The sequence below is a fragment of the Lepisosteus oculatus genome, chromosome 16 (assembly GCF_040954835.1).
Source record: "Lepisosteus oculatus isolate fLepOcu1 chromosome 16, fLepOcu1.hap2, whole genome shotgun sequence".
Classification (NCBI taxonomy): Eukaryota; Metazoa; Chordata; class Actinopteri; order Semionotiformes; family Lepisosteidae; genus Lepisosteus; species Lepisosteus oculatus.
Genome location: NC_090711.1, coordinates 6,225,245 through 6,247,825, shown reverse-complemented (window position 1 = coordinate 6,247,825; position 22,581 = coordinate 6,225,245). Strand labels below are relative to the sequence as shown.

At 39.0% G+C, this 22,581-nt stretch overlaps 2 protein-coding genes across 4 annotated transcripts in view; one reads left to right on the top strand and one right to left on the bottom strand.

Annotated features, from left to right (window-relative positions):
* Positions 1 to 22,414, top strand: part of b4galt5 (UDP-Gal:betaGlcNAc beta 1,4- galactosyltransferase, polypeptide 5) — a 37,817-nt gene extending 15,403 nt beyond the window's left edge. For both annotated transcript variants that reach the window (XM_006639527.3, XM_069179663.1), the window contains exons 2-9: positions 6,074 to 6,196; positions 7,410 to 7,523; positions 8,223 to 8,347; positions 13,124 to 13,240; positions 13,939 to 14,126; positions 15,055 to 15,177; positions 15,457 to 15,558; positions 16,070 to 22,414. In XM_006639527.3, coding sequence (XP_006639590.2) covers positions 6,074 to 6,196; positions 7,410 to 7,523; positions 8,223 to 8,347; positions 13,124 to 13,240; positions 13,939 to 14,126; positions 15,055 to 15,177; positions 15,457 to 15,558; positions 16,070 to 16,217 — 1,040 coding nt within the window. In that variant the 3' untranslated portion in view covers positions 16,218 to 22,414. The remainder of the gene's footprint in view (positions 1 to 6,073; positions 6,197 to 7,409; positions 7,524 to 8,222; positions 8,348 to 13,123; positions 13,241 to 13,938; positions 14,127 to 15,054; positions 15,178 to 15,456; positions 15,559 to 16,069) is intronic.
* LOC102697711 (EMILIN-3) overlaps positions 1 to 22,581 on the bottom strand; it is a 42,486-nt gene that overhangs the window by 4,726 nt on the left and 15,179 nt on the right. The gene's annotated exons all lie outside the window — the stretch shown is intronic.

The window sequence follows — 22,581 nt, the reverse complement described above, 5'->3', positions numbered from 1 at the left end:
AGGACCTGGGTTTTATGTCTCATCCAAAGGACGGCACCTTTTTTGCAGTATTGTGTCCATCATTATACTGGGGCATTAGGATCAATACAGACCGCAGGGTGAGCGCCCCCTACTGGCCCCACTAACACCCCTGGGGATTCAGAGTGAGTGGGTCTAAAATGAAAAAAAAAACTGGTATAATGTCACATTATGCATAGTTGATAGTAATAGTTGTCAGTCTGTAAAAGAGCATCTCTGAATCATTAGTATTTTTTTTTAAATGTGGGGTAAAAATGTGCCATTCAAAGTTGTTTTTTAAATTCCCTTTTTCAAAGGTACTGTATGCTCTATCCTCCCTTCCCAGAATTAACCACATGCACAGTCAGATAAAATGCTGATTTTGAGGGAGAGAAATGCTGATCAGAGTTACACTGAAGGGGGATGGCAGTTTAATTGCCACAATCTAGCAGTAAGGCAGTTTACTGAGTAAGCCCTGCAGACCAATGGCCGTTAAGTTCAGAGTACTGTAGGTCCTCTGTCTCCTGCAGTAGTTTGATTTCACATTGTCTGTGGGTATTTTCCATTTGCTAACCTTACTGTGGCCTGACAGCATATTGCTTAACATTGCTTAAACAGTTGGGCGAGAAATACAGAATGAGTTTTAACTGTGAAGGAGAGGAGAAAAACGGCTGTCCACTGTGATGTAGCTTTCTGTGCACTTGTTCCTACGGATAGAAAGCTGCACAGTTACAGTAATCTTTGAAAGTGTGCTTTTCATATGCTTCAGCAAAACAACTGCAATTGGTTGTTGGGAGAAAATCATGTAAATCAGAAAATGTCATGTACGACCTGTGAACTCTCCATAATGATATATGAGATCAAATACTGACAGATACAGTATATAGACAGTGCTGAAATTATGGTGAGTCTTCAGAATAAAAACAAATACAGCTCCGTAAATTTACATCCGTTTACATACATACGGTAAGAACAGTTACAAACAAGAGGGGGTTAATTCAGACCATCTAGACCTTTAGTATTTAGTAGTTAATAGATCTGATAATCTCTTCTAGTCATTTCATGACAGTCAGCCTTTTTGTTCCATACTTCCACTATCCTGCTGTGTAAAGAACTGCTTTCTGATCTTGATGATTTAAATGCATGTACACTTACAGTACTTTACTCTTGTGACCTCTTGTTGATGTTTCTCTGTTTCACTAATGAAGTTTTCACTTTTCCGGTGTCTTTGAACTTTCTGAACATTTATTTGGAAAGTGCTTTGAGATTGCGCTTACTCTGCATAAGTACTTTACCATTGAATGCGTTTGCTAGTTCATTAAATAATTGATTGCGAATTGTTCTGAAAATGCAGGCTAAAAAGATTAAATCAACTTACTGCAGGTTCTGCAGGAACTGTAGGTTCAAAGGACCTACAGTACTTTGAACTTAACGGCCATTGGTCTGCAGGCCTTACTCAGTAAACTGCCTTACTGCTAGATTGTGGCAATTAAACTGCCATCCCCCTTCAGTGTAACTCTGATCAGCATTTCTCTCCCTCAAAATCAGCATTTTATCTGACTGTGCATGTGGTTAATTCAGGGAAAGGGAGGATAGAGCGTTTTCTCTTTTTCCACTTGTGAAGTATTTAGAGTATTTAAGCGCGTGTTGAAGAGAACCCCAGAAGCAAGCTGGATAGAAAGGAAATGTCTTAAAGACAGATTAATCACTCCTGTCCAGATTACTTAATCTTATAGTACTGGAGTGGTTGACTGTGATTCATTGTTAATGAAAAAAGCTACATAATGTGTATTAGTCAAATATTTTATTGTATACACCGCCTCGGGATATACAAAAAACAGTTGGAAAATTTTATACAGTAAATTTACTTAGTGCATTTCTGACTTTATAGCATGAACCTGATAGGAAGGAGGTTTCTTGCATTGTACAGTATCTTAAAAGTCTTTGAATGATTAATGTATGTTTTCCTTTGCCCATTAAGCTTAATTATTACCTGCACTTCACAAAGAGAAACCACATAATTGTTTTAGCGAAGTGTCATTAGCTGTAGCAAAGTGTCATTAGCTGCACCTGGGTTTATACAGTAGTATTTTTGCCTTAGAACAGGTTTTCTTTAAGAGGTCGTACTGTAGTACAGTTGTGAACAGATGTGTAGCCGTTTGATAAATGTAGTTTTATTAAATGTAATATTTCTTGCTAGACCATGGATGTTAGTCATTGGCATTTTAGAGTTTATTCATCATGCATTTGTTCTGGGATATGTTCTAGTGAATTACAGATGGAGGGAGCTTATACTGACCTTACATTTAGATTGATACAATATTTTGCAGACGTGATAAGTTTTGAGTCTAGTCACTTTCATGTGAAGATTAAAACTGCATTCTAGTCATAACCTATAATTGCAATATACTGTGTATCACTGGACAAATGAAAGTTTACAGGGGCCTTCACGGAGGACAGGCTATGGTCTCCTAGCTACAAATTGTAACTTGTGACTTTTGAATTAAAAAAAATGCCCGGCCATAAAGGAAAACATAATTCTCTCACATGAGATCTGGCTGTTCTAGACTTACTAACTCTTTTAACTTTTTACTACTAGATAAAATTGTAGATTGATTGGAAAAAAATCCCAAGGGACTTCTAATAACAGATTTTAATGACAAAAAGGCTACTGCTTTCACTACTGCTCAAAACAGTAGATACTGAACATGTAGTTTGATCTTCTAGACCGGGTTTGTATGTTACAGAATGTGAAAACTCTGAAGTAAGATTTGTTTAGCTATAATTATAGTAGAGTTGGGAAGAAAGAATTGGCCCACCCTTTACATTCAGAATGAAAGATACTGTAATTGTCAGAACTGAGGAATGAGGAAGGAGGAAATTTACTAGATTTCAGTTCCATCAATCCTTATTTGTGGAAATTGATCCAAAGCGCAGCTGCATCTTTACTAATTTATTTGGTAGAACAGAAGCAAAGCTCACTTTGGCATAAGAAAAGCTACTGTATCAGCATGCTAGCCAGTATCTTTTTTTATACTGATATTCTGTTTTGTACTATTTAGTGTTTTCACTTGAACTAAAAATGTGCTCTTGAAGACTGTTATTAAATCTGTGGCTGAAAAAAGGTTTCATTCTTACAGCCTTCATTGGAACATGTTCTGATGCAGTTTCTAGAAGTAATCCATGAACTGAAAATAAATTGAAATTTGTATCATAGAGGGCACAACTTTGACTTTCTCATATTTAATATCAATCTGTTTCACACCCAACAGTTTTATCAGGTGTGCAGATGTTTTTACTCATTTCGAGTAGACTGAAATGGTCACTAAAGAGCTGTTCAAGTGTCAGTTTTCCTGACACCTTACAGCCTATATCCCTCTGTTGGTAATGAAAAAGAAAAATAACAATAAATGTAATGCTACCTTAGAATACATTAATAAGCTTGTTGATTTTTTGAATATGTACATGTGTTTGATTTTTTTATTGGGACCTGATTGAACATTGAAGTAAAACTCTGGTATTATTGCTTAGCAAAATTAGATTTTTTTAGTGCTTTGTCATTATTCCAATAAGAGAAACTCAAGGAAGCACAACTTGCATAAGTCACATATTGAAGCACACACATAATCTTTGGAATGATTAAAGCAACACCCTATCTGTTCCTTGTCTACAATCCCCATGGTAGTTTTCCATACTAAAAAATTAATTTCCTGAAAAGGTTCATTATCTCCTCTCAGCTGTGCTTGTTGAATAGAGATGTCAGAGCAGTAAAGTTGAGAATATATTATGACTGATGTAAATTTTTCAGATAAAAAGACACATCACTTTGGAGTCCATAGTCCTGGCACTATTATCTGAGACAAGCAGTGACGACTTTATGACTAATTAACAGGCTGGCTTGAAGGGAGAAGATGTTAAAGGTGTAGTTTTTTTTTTGCAATGGTGAGATTCATTACAATTCCAGACCTTCAAAAACCTTGAATATAGGCCTGAATAAAAAGTGAGGGAGTTCTCGTATAAAATTCACCACAGTTAAGGAGAGACTACTCAAAACTACTGTATGTAGGCCTGAGCCAAGATATCCCACAGTGAAACAGGAAATGTTAAAACATTCACAGCTGACACTTGTGTTTCCAGGCTGACATTCTTTGAATTGACCAAAGGTTTAAATGAAGTTAAGAGCAAGAAGTCAGAAAGGAGGTTTGAAGCTGACTAGAATATGATGGTGGGGAAGGCTTTCTGAGAACTGATAGATTTCTGAGTGTAGATTATAGAGGCTGGCGAGGTTAAGTGCTACCTTAGCGTCAGTACATTTGTTTAAAAGCATATCACCTGTCATGGTGATAGTAAGTGAATGTTGGGTGGTGTTGGTGGGGTGGGAGAGTGTGCTGAACAAATGAAGGTGCATAGACCTTCATCCTGATGAGTTGGAAAGACTGAGGGAAATTTTACTGATTACTTCTATTATTCTGTGTAGTGTGATGTCTTTTTCTTGGTATTTCGTTAGGAGTGGCAGCAAAGTGCCACTGTCCTGTTGTCTTTCCTGTAGCAGTCCAACATGTTTCAGTGAGTCTGTTTCTTCACTGACTTCAGACAAGAGAAGGACATTATAGTGGTTTAGTCCAGTGGTTCTCAATCCTGGAATACCCCTGTGTCTGCTGTTTTTTCCCAATTGGAGGCCATAGAGTGTACCTTTATTTTCCGAAGGAAGTATTGGGGTAAACTCTTTTGGTTTTGTAGTCCAAGAAGAAACACTTGAGACCCACTACAGAACTGTCTACTAAAATAAACTCCAGTATCTCTTTTGTGGTGTTTGTTGGCTTCTTGTTAACTTAGTGATTACATTGCATATCAAAAGATGTGCTGTAAGACATGTTAAATAGCCACCATGTGGTGACAAAACACTTTTATGATAAATACTGTTACAAATAGGAGGTTATGAAAATAAAGAATCACAGAAAATAGACTGAGTGGATTAATCAGTAATTAAATAATCATAACCCACAAATTGTAAAGATATTCTAAGAATGTACCCGAGCGAATGGTATAATTAAAGGCACCTGAGATCTTTGTTCTCTGGCACAGGTTTGGAGATAGAGTATTAAATCAGGCACACTGGGTTAAATATGTATTTTGTAATTATGACAATAACACACATAAGGAACGCACAACACAAAATACAGCATCCAAGTTACTCTATTTACAAACAAGGCATCTTAGAGGCCAACATCCTGGATAAGCAAAAAAAAGCCCCAGACTGCTACTTAGTATTCAAATCCTACTGTACAGTATGTAATACCAAAACAGGCAAAAAAACTGCCTTCTAAACCAAACAGATTTCAGTCTACAATTAAATCTCTCTATAAATCCAAATGCTACAAAGTAAATGGGAAACCTATCACCCAATTCTAAAAATGCATTCACTAACCAGGAGAGACCGTTTTTAACCTATGGATTATCTATACAGGAAACCAATGTTTTCTAAAACAACAGAATGGCTCTGTTAACAAGGTTCAAATACTTGAATCTGGTATTAAAGCCCGATCGGGACAAGGACCTTCCACCTGGCACTGTCCGTTCTCCCTCCTTGGGTCCATCTGTCTGTGCCTTTTCTCCTCTGTTGTTACATCTTGTGTACCTGGACTTTTGATGACTCTTAATGATTTACCAAGAACATAAATAACCCGGGTAAACCATATGATTCCTTTGATCAATGTGTTTCAGACACTCTACAACAGGGTGCACAGCTCAATTCCTCTCTTGCATTGAAAATCCCCAGAGCTGCTAATGTTGACATTAGCTAGATGTTGACCACCTCTATCAGTAACAATAGTTTTAAGTGTGGAACATTTTGTACAATGTTATATTGGGACCATAAACTTCCTAAAAGAGATATTGTCCAGGCTAATGTGAATTAAGGAAATGCAAGAGCTGTCATCCTTCTCTGTGTACTGTATTTGGTATATTAGCCATAATGGAAGATTATTAATTGTAGTATGATTTGAGGGCATAACTGCATATGTTCCATATACAGTAGTGCTGTAACAGTACTCACTCCTCCTTTTCTTTCTTTCAGTGAATGAGTACTTGTTCATGGTCCAAGCTCGGGGAATCCAGTTCCGAGAGAACATGAGGACAATTGGAGCTCAAGTTTATGAGCAGGTAGTCCGTGGGGCTTATAGCACCTTCAATGGCACAGGTAAGTCTTTGGTCAGGGTGTTCATACTGTTAGTTGATAATGGAGGAATGATCTGTTTACATAACGAAATCCCACACAATAGGATCATAGGGAACACATTCCCCATTGTGAAAGATGAGAAACACCACAGAGTACTGATATCGGCATTGGCCACCTGGATTTTTACCTCAGAAATATACTTCTTGGTCAATGGGGGGATCCCCTGATGTTATTGCCCTCTAGAGCTGGGGTTCCCAGCTTTAAACCTGTGGGACTCTGGACCCTAAGGACTTCTTAGTCTTCATAAATTGTAAATAACCCAGTCTTCCTCTTCCACAGTCATAAACTGGTTGGTGACTTAAAGACAAACAGAAATGATAAGGTCCAGTGCTGGAATGGCTGCTTTGGTGTATGCAGTCATGTTCCCTGAGGTCTCTTTCATGTCCACCAATTTTCAGTGCTCTCTGGGGTCCTATTTTCACAATATAGCTGCTGTTTGACCTTACAGTAATTAATAAATTAATTTAATTTAAGTTAATTTATAAATTCCACAATGCCCTCCTTAATTTAAAAATAAAAATTGTCCATAGTATGTAGTCATAATTACAGTACCTAGCTTTTGCTTAAACAGGTTCAAAAGTCTCTTAAAGACATATAGAAAGATACTCATTTTAGATGGGCTGGTTTTCAGCATGTACTGCACTTTGTACAGGTGTTCTTTTTCTGTAATTGAAGCGTTGGTTTCTAAGCACGAAAGAAGTACTTTTCACTAATGAGAAAACTGATGGCTTATGTGTTTTCCAGTCATGTAATAGTAGCACACTGTGTAAAGGCTGAAATGGGCCATGCATACTTCTGTCAACTAAAGATTTTGTTGCAAATGATGTTAACTGAGGAACTTACACTGTGGCAATTAACACCAAAAACTGTTAAAGAGGAAATGGGCATCCTGTGTGGTAACAAGGACATAGATGAAGAGTGTTTTAGAGCATGCCTTTTAACACCAATATGTATTGACCATCTGAATATTTTATTATATATTTAAGTACAGTTTTAAAATTATACAACTATTTGCCATTTTTATTTTTCCTTTGAACATTAAGAAGGGTTTGTATAACTTTTTAATAAAAATATCTCTACTGAATGCTAAGTTTTATGTGCAATGGGATCTCTTCCAATGTGCCTTTTGTCTTGGTTTAAAAAGTACTTATAGTTTATTTATTCCTCTGTACAGATTATCCTTATGACTTTAACATCAGTGACCCATACATCCAAACTACAACTTTCCTACCAGAGGGCTTTACATATCATCCCAATGAGACATGTCCGGAAAGACTCCCCTCAATGAGTGAGTGTCAATGTTGCAAAATCCCGGCACTATTTCTTTACTAAATCAGTAACCCTTTTTGACTGTTCTGACTGGGTCTACCCTGCCTTGCGATCTTTGCTTGTCTGGTAGGCTCCAGCTTCCCGCGACACTGTATGGTATAAAGCCGTTTGGCAAATAAGATGAGATGTACCCAATAGAACTTTGATCTTTCTGTCCTCAACTAGTTTAATAAACGTGCTCTCCCCATGCCTAACACCTGTTTGTAGGTTAGTAGTCTGTGATCCAGAGAGACATTGGTAAAATATACAAAACACTTCCATAATAAGCATCATTAATGATTTGTGGGCTCGATTGCTTACATTCCAGAAATCTGTTCACTTACAGTATGAGCAGCCTGGATGAGTGTGAATTTCAATCCCCAGTAACATTGTTAAATCTGAAATTGGTTAAATGAACATCTTTTCAAGCCAATAGTCCAGGTCAAGGGTTTGAAATCCTGAGAAAGTTAAGGACTAGTGAGCCCTATGTCATATAACTTCACAAATATTAGCTGTCATCCCTGTGTGGCCTTATTAGTAGTCATGGTGTATACTGTATGCCTGTGACTGGGCTCATTTCTTCTTCTCAGTTCTCCATAGTCAAGAAATGTAAGAATGTCCAGAGGGCGTGTGAATCTGATGCTGACCTCTCCTGCCCGTGTGTGTGTCTGTGTCTCAGAGGGCGCTGTGGATGTGAACATGAGCGAGATAGCACTGGAGGAGGTGGAGCAGTGGCTGCATGAGGACCCTAATCTCCTGCCAGGAGGGCACTGGAAGCCCAGTGACTGCATTCCTCGCTGGAAGGTGAGATGCCTTGACTTTCCTCAAGGACTCCAGGGCTCAGCTGCCAGAGCATTGTGACCCCCCCACCACCACCACCACCACCACGACCTTCAGCATCTCCCTCCCTTGTCGAAATTTCCCTTTTCTCACCCTAGTCCATTCTTTTCAAAAAGGGAATTACTGGTCTTTATTTTTAATCTCTTGTCAATATTTACAAAAGATAACGGACAAAAAAGTTGACAGGAACTCAAAGAGCTTTTGTTTCTATATAAGTATCCAGCCTGATTCTTTTTTGGGTGAGCGATGGTTTTCATGGAGAAAAAAGTATGTGCTACAATTGCCTAAGCAAGTTGTGCGGTTGTGTGTGTGACTATGTGCTTGGCTGCACTGATAGCACACTAAGCAGGAGGTCTTTGGAGGTTGCCTAGAAACTCCTTAATGATTTGAAAATGCAGCATCTGCCTCTGTTTTCCATATTTTTTTCTTTTAAAAGATGTAATTAGTACTAAATTTTAGACTGTTGTCACTGGTTAAGATAGGAGGAAAATCTTAGATTGTTGTGCATTATTCAGAGAGCTTACCTCTAAGTGATGGGCATTTTTAAATACACTTTTACAAGCTTAAGAAGAGTAGCAGATGGAACTGCTTAATTGGATTATTTCAGTTGATCAAAAAAGCCCTGGCATACAGTGACAAATTTCTGAATAGCTGTCTTTCACTTTAAAAATGAACAACAGGTGTACAATTGCAGTGCCAGCCACAAACTTCCAGTTACAAGTCCAGAACCTGCTGTCCCTGTTCTTATTCTACTAAATATGAATGATGTGCAAACCCGATAGCCCTGTTCTTAATATTCTGTAATGAAGTCTGCACTTATAAAAGGTTTAAGCTGTAGGTGTCCTGTGGTAGTGTGCTTGGATAATGCTTTTCAAGGTCTTGGGGATGTATAAAATTAGAAGACAAACTAAAAGCAGAACATGACAGTTCACTTTAGGTAGAAGCATGATCAAATACAATTATAAACAGAGGCTCATCTGAGATTCTTCAGTGACAGAAGTGAAATGGAAAATGTCCACATTAGAAAGATCAGAACCCTATTACAAACCTTTGAAAATAATTCTCATTTCTTTTTTTGTAATGTTATTATTAAATGAGCACAATAGAAATCGTCCTAGTTGTAGCACATGTGAGCAGTTATCCACATTCACCTTTGAAATGAGGATTTCCTGATGTTAATAATAATGTACAAAATAGTAATTGACAGAGAACAAATTCCTTTTTTGACTCTTAGATATGAAACTAGCTGTGCGTATGACTGAAAAAGCAGAACAGCATCAGTGACATTCTGAATAATTGAATGGCGATTACGTTTTTTTCCCCATCCAGTTATTTCTAGTAATGAATGATTTAATGCACAAACCTAAAGCCTATGGAGCCTGTTACAATATGCTTTAGGATGAAAATAAAGAAATTAATCTTGAAGCCCACATACATTTTATTTAAATATTTACCCAAGTTACTTTGAACTTTGTTTGACTCTTCTTAAAGGCTTTCACTACAAAATGTACACATGCTCTTGGTATATGAAAGAGCATTACTGACCTGGAGAATGTGATATCACTGCATGAAGCTCAAAAAGTGACCAGAACAACTGAATTGCATTGACTGATATGGGTATACACGTGTACAGTATCTATGGTTGTTTTTTCGGACCTCTTTAAACTGAGAAATATTCTTGCAGTGCAGTGACATTTTGAAAGAGCCGGACTCAGGATGAGCAGTGTGTTATGACATCTAACCTGTAAAGAGAACTAGAGAATACTTTAAGTTGTATCTTGAGATGTTAGGTATACCTGATGAATGACCTACTTCTTATCCTCTAAAAACTTACAGCAGCAAAAGCCAGTAGTGTCTTACTCTTACTGACTTCGATTATGTCATTGTCTTATTTACAGTTGAGTAAATTTTAATGAGCTTGGGTATCTTTTTAAAGTTCATTTTAATTATTTTATCCGTCTCACTTGAACCTGTTCATGGAACTGAACAGAGGCCCCTAGAATTTCATGACTAAGTCAGCCAAGCTACTTTCCTTTAACTGATAATGGCAACATAAGATAAATCTATGTTGACCCTATGTTGATAAATCTATGTTGTCCCTGACCTCTACAAACGATATATTGATGATTGCGTCGGTGCCGCCACATGCTCCAACGATCAGCTCGAGTTCTTCCTGCACCATTTCACCAACTTCCACCCGTCCCTCAAATATACAGTTCACATATCTTCCACCACTCTTCCGTTTCTAGACATCCACTTGTCTATCAACTACCCCCGACTTTCCACTTCAGTTTATTACAAACCCACGGATTCACACAGCTACCTCCTGTACAGCTCATTTCACCCCAACCACACTAAAAACTCTCTTCCTTTTTCACAGTTCCTTAGGTTACGAAGACTATGCAGCGACGACATCGACTTCGAGAACCAAGCCCTCGAAATGTACTCATTTTTTATCAACAGAGGATATCCCAGCAGTGTGATTGACAGGGCCCTTGCCCGAGCCAAAAACACCCCCCGGACCATCAACCCGATCAGGAACTCCCGCCGTAACAACCGCATTCCCTTGGTGCTTCCTTACCACCCTAACACACTTCCTATCCCCAGGACCATTAACCAGAATTTTTCCATCCTACAGGATGATCCCTCCATTGGGGCCCTCTTTTCTGATCGCCCTATCATCTCATATCGCCGACCACCTAATCTGCGTAACCTCCTTGTTCACAGCTCCCTTGACCGCCCTCAACAACCATCCACACCAGGCACTTTCCCTTGCAACAGAGCTCGCTGTATCACCTGCAAGTACACAGCCACCACCACACTCATTCAAGGCCCCTCAGGACAATTCCGGATCACCCAGACAGCATCTTGTACCTCCAGCAACCTTATTTACTGTATCTCTTGCAGTAAATGCCCAGCCATCTACATTGGTGAAACAGGAAGGAGACTCGGAGACCGCTTCAGAGAACACGTCAGGGCTGTGAAGATTAAAGATCTCTCCAAGCCCATTGTTTCTCATTTCACCTCTGACGGCCACGACCACACTAATCTCTCCGTCTGTGTTCTCAAAGACGGTTTTCCGAACTCATACATCAGAAAGACCACCGAAACTAAAATTATTCTGCAGTTAGGATCACACATTCTCCCTTCCCTTAACGACAGATTACTGTTCTTTTAAATTTTCTCCATTCATTGGAAGTTTCATTTCACACCTCTCTGCACCCATTCTGACTTCACACCTCTTGATTGGCCTCTCTTTCTGTCCCCTGCTCCCGCCTCTCACTCCTCCTCCCTCCCAACCTTTGTTCTCCAGCTACTTTACCTTTGCCTACTGCCCTGTCTCTCTCACACCTGAAGAAGGCTCCACGGCCGAAACGTTGTGTTCTCTTTCTTCTTTTTTTCAGCATGGAATAAACCTATTACTTGTTCCTTTGCAGCCTACGCATGCTGACGCAGCTACCCACCTGAACTAAGATAAATCTAGCCCTTCAATCTTGTTTTCAAGAGATTATTTTATCTCAAACTATAATTTCTAAGCTTGTAAATTAAAAGCTCATTCATACTTCATGGACTTATGGTAAGCAACAAAAAATGAAGAGTACACAATTGCTGTAGCTCTAGTGAGCAAAATTAAAGGAAAGAGCATCATAAATACCGGATCCTTTGTATTTACATAGTTGCCATTCAGATGTGAATTTGAGAAAATGTACTGTACATTTTTGTCTTAATTATCTGACATGTCTGGCTATAGATGGTTCTTTAGGGCTGCAAAACATACAAGAATTTCTTTTCTGAATTGTCTAGGATACTTACTGTGCTGAAATAAAATTGTAATAGCTACTCAATCTTTCTGTCAATATGAAATTTGACTGACTTTTCAATGTTATTGTTTTGTCTCATTTCTGGCTGGGTAAATTAGTCAGAAACAAACACAGACAGTGCAGTGTAGTTAGGTATTTGCTTTTCTATGATCTGTTGCTCACTTAACATTTTAACAGTTCTTCTTACACCCCGTGTTGAGGAAATGTTACATCAGCCCCCCCACTATAGGCAGAGCTTCCTTAATCCGATATTTCCTCACACAAGACAGAAACCAGGTAATGAAACTAAAATCAGGGAGAATATCCGGCTCTGGCAAGATACTGTACAGGATTTGGTGTTTGGAAGAGTGGTTATGTTATAGTGTTGCCTTAGGGGCTGAATGCAGTAGATGATTGAGTACATGCTGTGAAATTAGACTCTGCTGAAATAGAGTGGTTCTGCTACTGAACCACAGCAACAAGGGTACTACCTCATTACTAGTCCACTGTAGCCATAACACTATGCCCACAGGAAAGATTTAAATGTACAGCTGTATGGATTCTTTTCACAATCTGCATTGAATAAACACAGTTTGTAACACATCTACATTTTTTTAAATAGTTTTCCTCATTGTCACCAAGCTCAATGACAGGACATCTCAAAAGCCTGTTTGTAGCCAGTCAACAAGCAATCAATTTTACAGATCCTGATCTGCGACAAGGTGGTGACTGTGCCTTTTTCATCCTAACTTTGAACAGTCTCACCCCACCACCACAGTGTTTACCATCCTTTGTGAAAGCAAGCAGCTCTTTCCTTGCATTTGGTTTTTTGGTTAATAAAAAGGTGTAGGCCTTTAGAAAGCAACTGGAGAATGCCACACCTGTAAAACGGGTTGGGTGCACTGTGCCTGGCTCACTGTGCTGTTTCCCTGTGCTGCAGGTGGCCATTCTTATTCCTTTCCGAAATCGTCACGAGCATCTCCCAGTGCTCTTCAGACACCTCATCCCAGCTCTGCAGAGGCAACGGCTTCAGTTTGCCTTCTACGTTATTGAGCAGGTAGGACTCCTGTAATCCCTGTGTGCTTTAGGCATTGTTTCAAAACCAGGCTCAAAGTCAAATGCTTGCCAAATGAAACTAAAGCCATATTAACAGTGTGGAAACTTCTTTGGTATGTTTTACTCAACCTTTCCTCCTACTAAGCTGGCTCACACTAATTACTCAACATTGCTTAATACCCTTTTGGGAAACTCTAAATTATTCACGGCAGGGCTTTCCAATCTTCTACACCAGTGACTTGTTTTCATTGTAGTGGCAATTGAAAGCTATTGCAGAATAGCAGAGTAGTACTCGTTTGGGATGATTCTTCTAAAAAAGACTAAATTACAGTAATGGGAGTATTCAAGATGTCATCTGCTGCAAGAGGCCCCTTTTGCTTGGGGTGCAGATCTTTAGTGTAGGAGCACTCACACACAGGAGATTTTTAACCAGAGGAATTAGTCATTCCCTCCCTCAAAACTATGTTCCGCTACTATGGGTGCTGTTGTACTGCTTATTCCATCTTAATGTTTCAGTGTAATTTTTGTCAGTGGTGGAGCTGGGGAGCAATGTGTAGTGTAGGGTAAAGCATTTTAACAGCTTCTTTGTAGGTGTACAAACCTACTGTGCATAAGGAAGTGCCCTTTTGAAGAGTAATTGAGCTTAGCTGGGGCTCCCCCTGCTGTCTGAGCTCTGGAGTAACACCAGGTATTTCTCAGGCAGGAACGCAGCCCTTTAACAGAGCCATGCTGTTCAACGTGGGGTTTCAGGAGGCAATGAAGGACCTGAATTGGGACTGCTTCATCTTCCATGACGTTGACCACATCCTAGAGAATGACCGCAACTACTACGGCTGTGGAGAAATGCCCCGGCACTTCGCCGTCAAGCTCAATAAGTACTCCTACATGTGAGTCAGCCGCCACTCCTGCAGGAGTTCTGTAAAAGCCTTACCACAGTAATATCCATCGAAAGAAAGTAAGAGCTGCCTGTTTTACTTTATTTTCTGCTCTTAAATGGAATGTACAGAAAGTATGAAATTTGAGATTCATATGCACTATAAATTTGCCGTTCTACTGATACAAGGTCCATAATATGGGATCTTTCCCGCTCCTCTTGCAAATCCAAGCTCTTTTTCGCATTCCTCATCCTTAAAGGCAGACATCCTTATAAGCCACACATGATAGTAACCACAAAAGTAATTGGAAACTGGACCATTAACCTGTCAGAACTGCTTGTTTTTGATTGGCAGGTGTTTTCATAGAATTAAAATTAAAATTGGTTTCCATTTCCTTCAAGGACTCATACATTAAACTGTATATGAGCTTAAATGAAAAACAAAAGTGATAAAAAAACTTTTTTCTTCCACTAGCCAACTACGACTAAAGATTTCCCAAGCTGTTGGCGGCCAGGTAAAGTTGAAAATAGTTGTCAAGAGTTCTTGCAGCTTTCGGGCCAACAGCCTTTCCTGTGACTTGGTGTCCTGCAGGCATGCAGTGATACTGTATCTGTGATGCAAGGAACAGGGCGGAGGCTTGTGCTCAGGCTACCCATGCAACTTGACTGGCTCCAGCTCAAAACAGCAATCTGGTTCTGTCTTTTAGACTCAATTCCCACAAAAGCAAATGTTCAAGGGGCCTGCATAATCCCAATGTGGGAGTAGAAGGTGGATGTACAATAATTTGTGATTTTCAGAATTGTAAAAAAATACGGTACATATTTTCATTCTCTAACCTTACTCCATCATAATGGAACTAACCTTTATTATCCAGAATACTTAATAGGACAAGTTCCATGGCATAATGGAAGACTGAGGCTGCTTCTCTTTCCCTCTTTAGGCTGCCATACAATGAGTTCTTCGGGGGCGTCAGTGGTCTGACTGTGGAACAGTTTAGGAAAATCAATGGCTTCCCAAATGCATTCTGGGGCTGGGGAGGAGAGGACGATGACCTCTGGAATAGGTACGATTTTATGGTTATATTACTTTTAGATAACACAGTGTACACATTTATTTTGTGGATCTTGATTTTTGGTATTAGTATTCTTATTATTGTCTGTTTTTGAAATATAATTTTACTGTCTTTTGTTTGATGTATTGTGTTGAATACAATCATTTGGAAGTTATTACCGATTAAAAAATTCATATGATTTACCCTTTGCAACAAATGGTGGACTGCCATACCTGTGCACCCCTCGGTCTGCCATGATCATTCTTTGTAATGCGGATTTGTGTCTGGCAGGGTTCAATTTGCTGGATATACAGTTAGCCGGCCTCCGGGTAACATTGGGAGGTACATGTCTATTCCTCACCACCACAGAGGAGAAGTGCAGTTCCTGGGCAGGTGAGAAACCCTTTATTCCTCCATTAGCCCCCTGCCACACTGTGAACATCTGGACTACAGCTAAGACAACAAGCAGTCAGGGCCCTGTACAGCTGTCTTTACCATTGCAATAAGCCAGTACCATAAATACCAGAGGACCCATGTGCCAAAAGTGAAGTCAATAGAAAGCAGTTACAGCCACACAATGAATAGAACAGCTAGGCAATACTACCTTTTTGACAGAGTCATCAAACTAACAACAGTAAGCATTTAACAAGTATTAATCAATATATTTGTCTAGATATTATCTTCCCTATGAAATGTCATTACTGGGAATGGTATCCGATCAGTCCTGAATGTTGATTTTTTTAAAATGTTTATTTCTAATATTCTTGTTGTATTTCATTTCACAATGATCATCCTCAGTCTTTTATTTCTGCACACTGTATTGCAACAGTTGTCACTCTTAGTTTGGGTGGCAGTTTGTTGGGCTGTATTCAATGCATTGCCTGCAACGGATCTGTCTTTGCAGGTACTCTCTGCTGCGACATTCCAAAGACAGGCAAAGCCGGGATGGACTGAACAACCTTAAGTACTACCCTGTTGTCTCCCAGAAGGCCCTGTTCACCAACATCACGGTTAACCTGAGCCCAGAGCTGGCTCCTGTTGCCGACTACTGACCGATTCACAGAGACGGCTCCAAGTGTTGCTTTACAACAGCACAAGCACTCGTGAAAGTTTCAAGCGACGCTTAACGTAATCATCGGGTTTAACACAACAGTCACATTCAGAGACCTTTTATTTTTGGTTCCTGGGGTTGAGTTTCTGAAAGGAGGCTTCACCTATTGATCCAGCAAATATCAATAGATTGAGTGTCAACACAACCTGGCACTCCTGCTCCACTGTGTTTTTTATTGTGTTTTTGTGCCTCCACCTGACAGCAGGCCTTGTTTAAAGGAATGGTGGCCTTGGCCCACTCACTTTCATTGACTTCATTCGTTTCTGTTTGCATTGACTTTTGTCGTACCAGCATGTGAAATGGCAAAACGTGCTCCCATAGGCAACACCTCGGAGCAAAACAAAGTGCACAGGGTCTTGTTTGATTTATTCCAGTGTGGAGGTCTCCTTTCTGAATGTTCCATTATTGAGTAACACAAACAGCAAAAGCGATATGATTCCAGTGCACATGCAAACATGACCAACACGTTTGTTGTGCATTCGTACATCGGCAACGGTCCTTGAACATGTGTGGGTTTGGGCACATTACCAGGACAGAAAGCGTGCGTGTGCAACAACTTCGGTTCTCTCTTATCCTTCACACCAGGGCGTGGTGTCGTTGTCCATACGGCAAGAGTTTACTGTTGTGGACCCATCACAAGAGAATATAGAGAGCATGCATTTCACCAGCTCTGTGTGCTGAACTGTACACTGAAGAACTTTCCCTGCACTGAAATGAAGAATATTTACAATTATTGTCAACATGGGAGCAGCATTTAGGGACACAGCAGCTGGTTCTGCTTGTGGATTGTAGGTTATTTAAAAAGAACCTCTCTTGGAGGGGAATAGTGACACTGGGAAATAGTTTAAGGAAAGGGAGTGTCTTGCAATGGAATTCAGAACATTCGTTTGTGGTGACTGTTGTCATGGAATTTTGTCATGCATGGAGGACACTTCCTGGACAAAATAGCTGAATCTGTGCCACCAGTCTTCCTTGTCTTGTGGGATTAGCTACTGTCCGTACAGCACTATGTCCTTTGACTTCTCAGAACTGGCCACACTGAAGCTGCTATTGAAAAACAAATCTTCAGAAACGACCCTTAATCTCAAGCAATCACTCAAGTGTCCACTAGTTTATGTGTCATCAAGGGTTGGCGCTCACACTTTTGTGTGCTGCAGGCCATTTCCAACTCTTTTAAGAATGTATTTGAATGTACAGGGGTGTATCTATATGCTTTACTAGCAGTGTAAAATATCTGCAGGTGTTGGATGGGTTCCCCCCCCCCCAGAAAAAAACAGTAGACAAGTGAAATATTGTGGATATCTAAAAAGCCAGCCTTCAGTGGCCTTGAGTATTCACAGCCTCATGTTTCATATTGTGTCCAGATGAAGGGTATCCAAGAAGTTGCTTTGATTACTTCACCAGCCTCCTTGAGCAATGTGCAACCAATTTGCATATCACTTCTTTAAGAAACAACTTCAGAAAATGTTCCTGCCAGAAGGCAGAGGTTTTTATTTAGAAAAATTGTTACTTTCACACCTTTTTGGCAATGTGGTATCTTATGTCAGTGTTAAACTCTGTATCCTGTATATGATATATAGTTCAGTGTGAAACAGACGAATGTACCTGTCTGGGGTTTCCACATTAATTCCACTTTTAGAGAATGTAAGATTTAAATGCGTGTATTGCTTGAGGCTGCAGTGTAACACTGACATGTTCTTAATATTAGGTTTCCAGCGTTCTGTGTATAAATAGAAAATACTCTGGGTTTTGGAGGAATCGGTTGTACTGTAACAGCAGTGGTTCCAGGCAGATTTATAACAGAGTAGACAGTTTTTAGTATTCAGTCATTTCTGAGCTGTTAATTGTTGGCCACATAAATTATCCAGAATTCTCAATCAACTATTTAATAATTAGTACTGTTAATGGAATTAGGACACAATGACATTGTTGATGTGTCTGTCCTACAAGCACACAAGCCTTTGTGACTAAAAATACATAAAAGAATAAAAATAATTATAGAAAAATTAAAAGTAAAACAAACAGATTTACTCTGCAATATTCTTTACCATTACTTTGTTCAGCCTCCACAATACTATAATTATGGTGAAAACAATGTGAAATCAGAAGTGATTCTTCAGTTTTCTTAAAATTTCACTGAACTGCAAATATAATCCTAAATTACAGGGACATGTAGAGTCAGATTTTTAAACTAAAAGACTTTGAAAGGAACAATGCTTTTGAAATAAACACCTTGGTCTTAGTATATTACTGTTTTTTCCAAAACAGCACAATTTATTTTCTTCTGCTTAATTAAAATGGCAGCTGATGCCACAGTGTGGTCATTTACAGTAGGTTTAGAAAATAGAACTAGACTGTGTCCTCCAACTGCCCTCAACTATGTTCAGAAGTAGATCAGTTGTGATAACAATACAGTGACAGTCCTCAAAGCACAATTCTCAAACACCTACCTTGAATGGAAACTTTAATTAAGGTTTATTGAAGATGTTTTAGTGTTACCCCCGTGAGTGTGTTTAAGCAATACAAAGAATTACATTTACATTAATTACATTTACATTAATTACATTAACTAATCAGCCATTCTCCATTCAGACTGTCTCCCTCTCACACACTGGCCTGTCCAGTGGACCACAATATGTGCTAATTTAATGTAGGTATTCAAAACTGTTTTTATTTCATGCATGTATGACATTTTAACTTGGGAATACTTTGAACATATTAGTCTTCTAAAATCATTTAGTTCAGTTCATCCTTGAGGTCTTAAAGTCATGTAGGTTTTACACGTACTGATTAGAACCTAAAAGCAAGATCTGATTTTTTAGATGTTGCCCTTATTACCGAAACGAAGGTGTAATATTGTGAGTTGATGATGGAAACTTTGAGACTAGCACACTCTTTGCAGTTACAATGCTTTATCTAACCCAAAATGATCTGCACTGCTCCAGCTATATTTATAAAATGTCTGTATTTTTCTATTGCAACATTGATTTGATGTGGCTTTTAGTGTTTTGGAGACCAAGTAGAAATATTTGTTTTGCCAAGTTAGAGACTTGCTTATTACATGTACATTTGTGTAACTGCCGAGCTGTATTCCACAAACATTGCCTGCTGTTCTCAAAGCTTTCATCATAAACTAGCTGGAAATGCAGAAAATGAGAAGGCTATAACATTTTTATCAACTATCAGTGCTCTTGACAAAGGTTGCTCAGTCATACAGCTCTTATTTTTGTTCTGTTTTGTAGTACGTGTTCTCTCCCCACACAGTTTCAGTGTAGAACACTTCCAGGTTGAGAACACTGTTGAAAACACTTTTTTGTTATTTTACCTTTACAGAGCTTAGGTGTATTACCAAATATACCTTAAACCCATTCAGAATCCAAATCAACTATTTATGGAGTCTGAACCCAATTAATTCTGCCAGTATATGAGGCTGTTTATGAGAACAGGCACAAACTCAAACGTTTTCAACAGTGTCTTTTCCTCAACTTTCACTTGGGTAAATCTGTGCTTCATTCCAGGGTCTGGAATACAAGGTTGTGTAACTGTAAACCTGTCCGTAAATCTAGTGCAATCAATGATCTTGTGTAAATAAGAGACCCCCTGTGACACTGAGCTAATTCATGGAGTAGAAACCCATTAAATTAAAAGAGGTGGAATTGTGGTATTTCTAATCAGTTGTGCCTCCAAAATGAAGTGAATACACCTATATAACGTGCCCAAAACGTATTTGTACACCTAGGTTACTAATACCTCTTGGAAGCACTTCTAATGCCTGTGCCAAAAGAACCACCTGTTAACTGACACTCTTAAAAACAGTCCTCAAAGCTGGCATCTGAGATTTCTGTCCAACAATGCTATTATAACAGAAATAGAGATGTGATAGTCTCTATAAATAGAGGAGAGGGATACCAGATCAAGGCTGGCAGCAAATGTGCGTTTTAACCCAAAGGTATTGGAACAGAATGCTCTGATCTATTTACACTGCTTACAATATCTGGCATCTCATCTGTGGTTCAGTATAAAAGCATAGATTACATAGGGGTCTGCAGCTCCAGTCCTGGAGAGCCACAGTCCTTCAATGTTTATAGGCAGCCTTGAGCAGAGATATGGAAAGCATGTTAACTAATTAAGACCTTGTCTGGAATAAACAGAAGTTAATGTGGCCCCTGGGACATGATCTGCAGGCCTCTGACTTAGAAAAATAAACCTGGGTTCTACTGGTACTTTTTCTTGAGTAACTGATAAGCTAGTGCTGGTTTTATCATTCTTTTACCTTGACTGGTTTATCTGAAAAGACAACACAAACTAAATGTTTCTTTTTTCTAATAGCCTTGATTTCTGATTAATTGTGGTTTACATTTTCGGGATAAATAGTTTTGTTGTAATAATATTGCACAGAGGCAGGCCTCTTTTTTAATTTTTGTTTTGTTGAAACGGAGCAGCTATGGATTTTTGACTCTGTGCTTGGTGTATGTTTTCTTCCTGTGGGTTCAAAGTACAGCTCTGTTTTTAGACAGGGCACCATTTTGAATGAAGACTGTAAAGGAAATAAAAAATAGAACATTTATGAAGAATACCTCCTTAAGCACCTCATTTAGGCTCTCGTGCTGCTGCTGCTGTTGCTGTTAATACCTCAGTTTTGTATATGCTCTGTGTAATTTTGATTTAAAATACTTTCACTGTTTCTAAAGAAAAGAACCTGTGTTTTTGTTCAGGTGAGTTGGGAGCAGGTGAGAAAGGAGTATATTTTAAAATGTCTGCTTTCTTACTTCTGAAATTTTCAACCAGTCTGCAACACAGTATGAATTCATGTAGCCAGTAATGTTGAGGTGCTTACTGGGGTTGCTTAATGAAAGTGTTCTAAATCTTGTCTCCTATATTTAGTCTGAAAAAAAGGTGTTCTGTTGTGCAGAGTCATACTGCTACATTAATCCATCAAAGAAGAAATGTCACACACGGGCCCTTCTCTAGACTGCCTTTGCTCTAGACTTGGAGGAATCCAATTCAGGCAACTGGAATGAAGGGATAGCTACTCCCTGAATGGTTGGGGGCCTTAAAGACTTAAATTATTTTATGCATTTTTATTTTTTATAAATTTATTTAATGTTCAAAATAAAACCGAAAAAATTATACCTGTATATATTTTGTTGTGTGTTACATGTAGGTCCTTACATAATAGGCGTTATCTACACAGGACTTTAGCTTTGAGTTCCCTTAAGCAGTCCTGCTTCAAAGAATAGTGTAGTTAAAGGAGAAGTTAAGGTTTGCTGTTTCTAAACCATGTTTGTCCTAAAGCATGTTGGTATCCATTCCCATTTCCTGTCCCTTTTTTAAATGAAGCTCGATTTGATATGCAGCCTTATACTGTAGAGATAATTACTGATAGTGGAATAGTAATGATCCAGAGGTCACATCCAGGGTCTGATGTCTGTCTGAGCCCAGTAGAGTTTGTCCTCCCAGCAGATGTGTTATTTTTTTAGAATAGGATCCTTTTTGTTCCTCTTTTCCTAAGGGAGATACTTACCCCCCCCCATTTCAAGACCTTGTTAAATTGGGAATCCCAGATGCAGTAGGGTCAGAAAATATAGAGGGAGAAATTGCATGCGATCACCAGCTGATCAAGGGCCAGAGCCAGTTAGGTTTGGCTGGTTGGACAACCTTGAACATTATGGATTCCCTGTAACATCTATCTCTATGCAACTGCACTATTACTATTCCACCTCCAAATTCAAGCTCGTGAGTATAAAAGCACACACAATATACAGTACATGGGTCTTATACAGCTTATAATGGTTCAAGGGTTTTCAGTTCAGTACTTTATCTTGATATCTTAAACTTGTCCACATTTTCCACCATTACATTCTAAATCATAAGATGGCTCACTGGTGTATTTAAAGGTTTCTTCTGGACTACCCCTGCACCTTCTGTCTTCAGTGCCATATTGGATGAACAATACAACCTTTATAATGAGCCCATTTGTCACATGCATAATTGAAACCTTGTATCTGTACTATTGCATATCTTGTTGACCATAAAGATTTGTATGATGCAGTGTTTTTTTAATCAACCAATAAAATACATCAAAAGAACAATTCCCTTATGCTGAAAATAAATGCTTTCAGTGAGTAAAATGTAAAATGAGGGCTTCTTCATTTGGAGTATTTGGGGTGTGATACATTGCTCTGGCCTAGCACATTGTTTGAGCCACAGGCCTTTGCATTACTAGTGCAATGCACAGGGAAGCTACCTACTAACTCCTTGTATATATTGGCATGCAAGTGTTATGAGACAACTATTTTGAATCT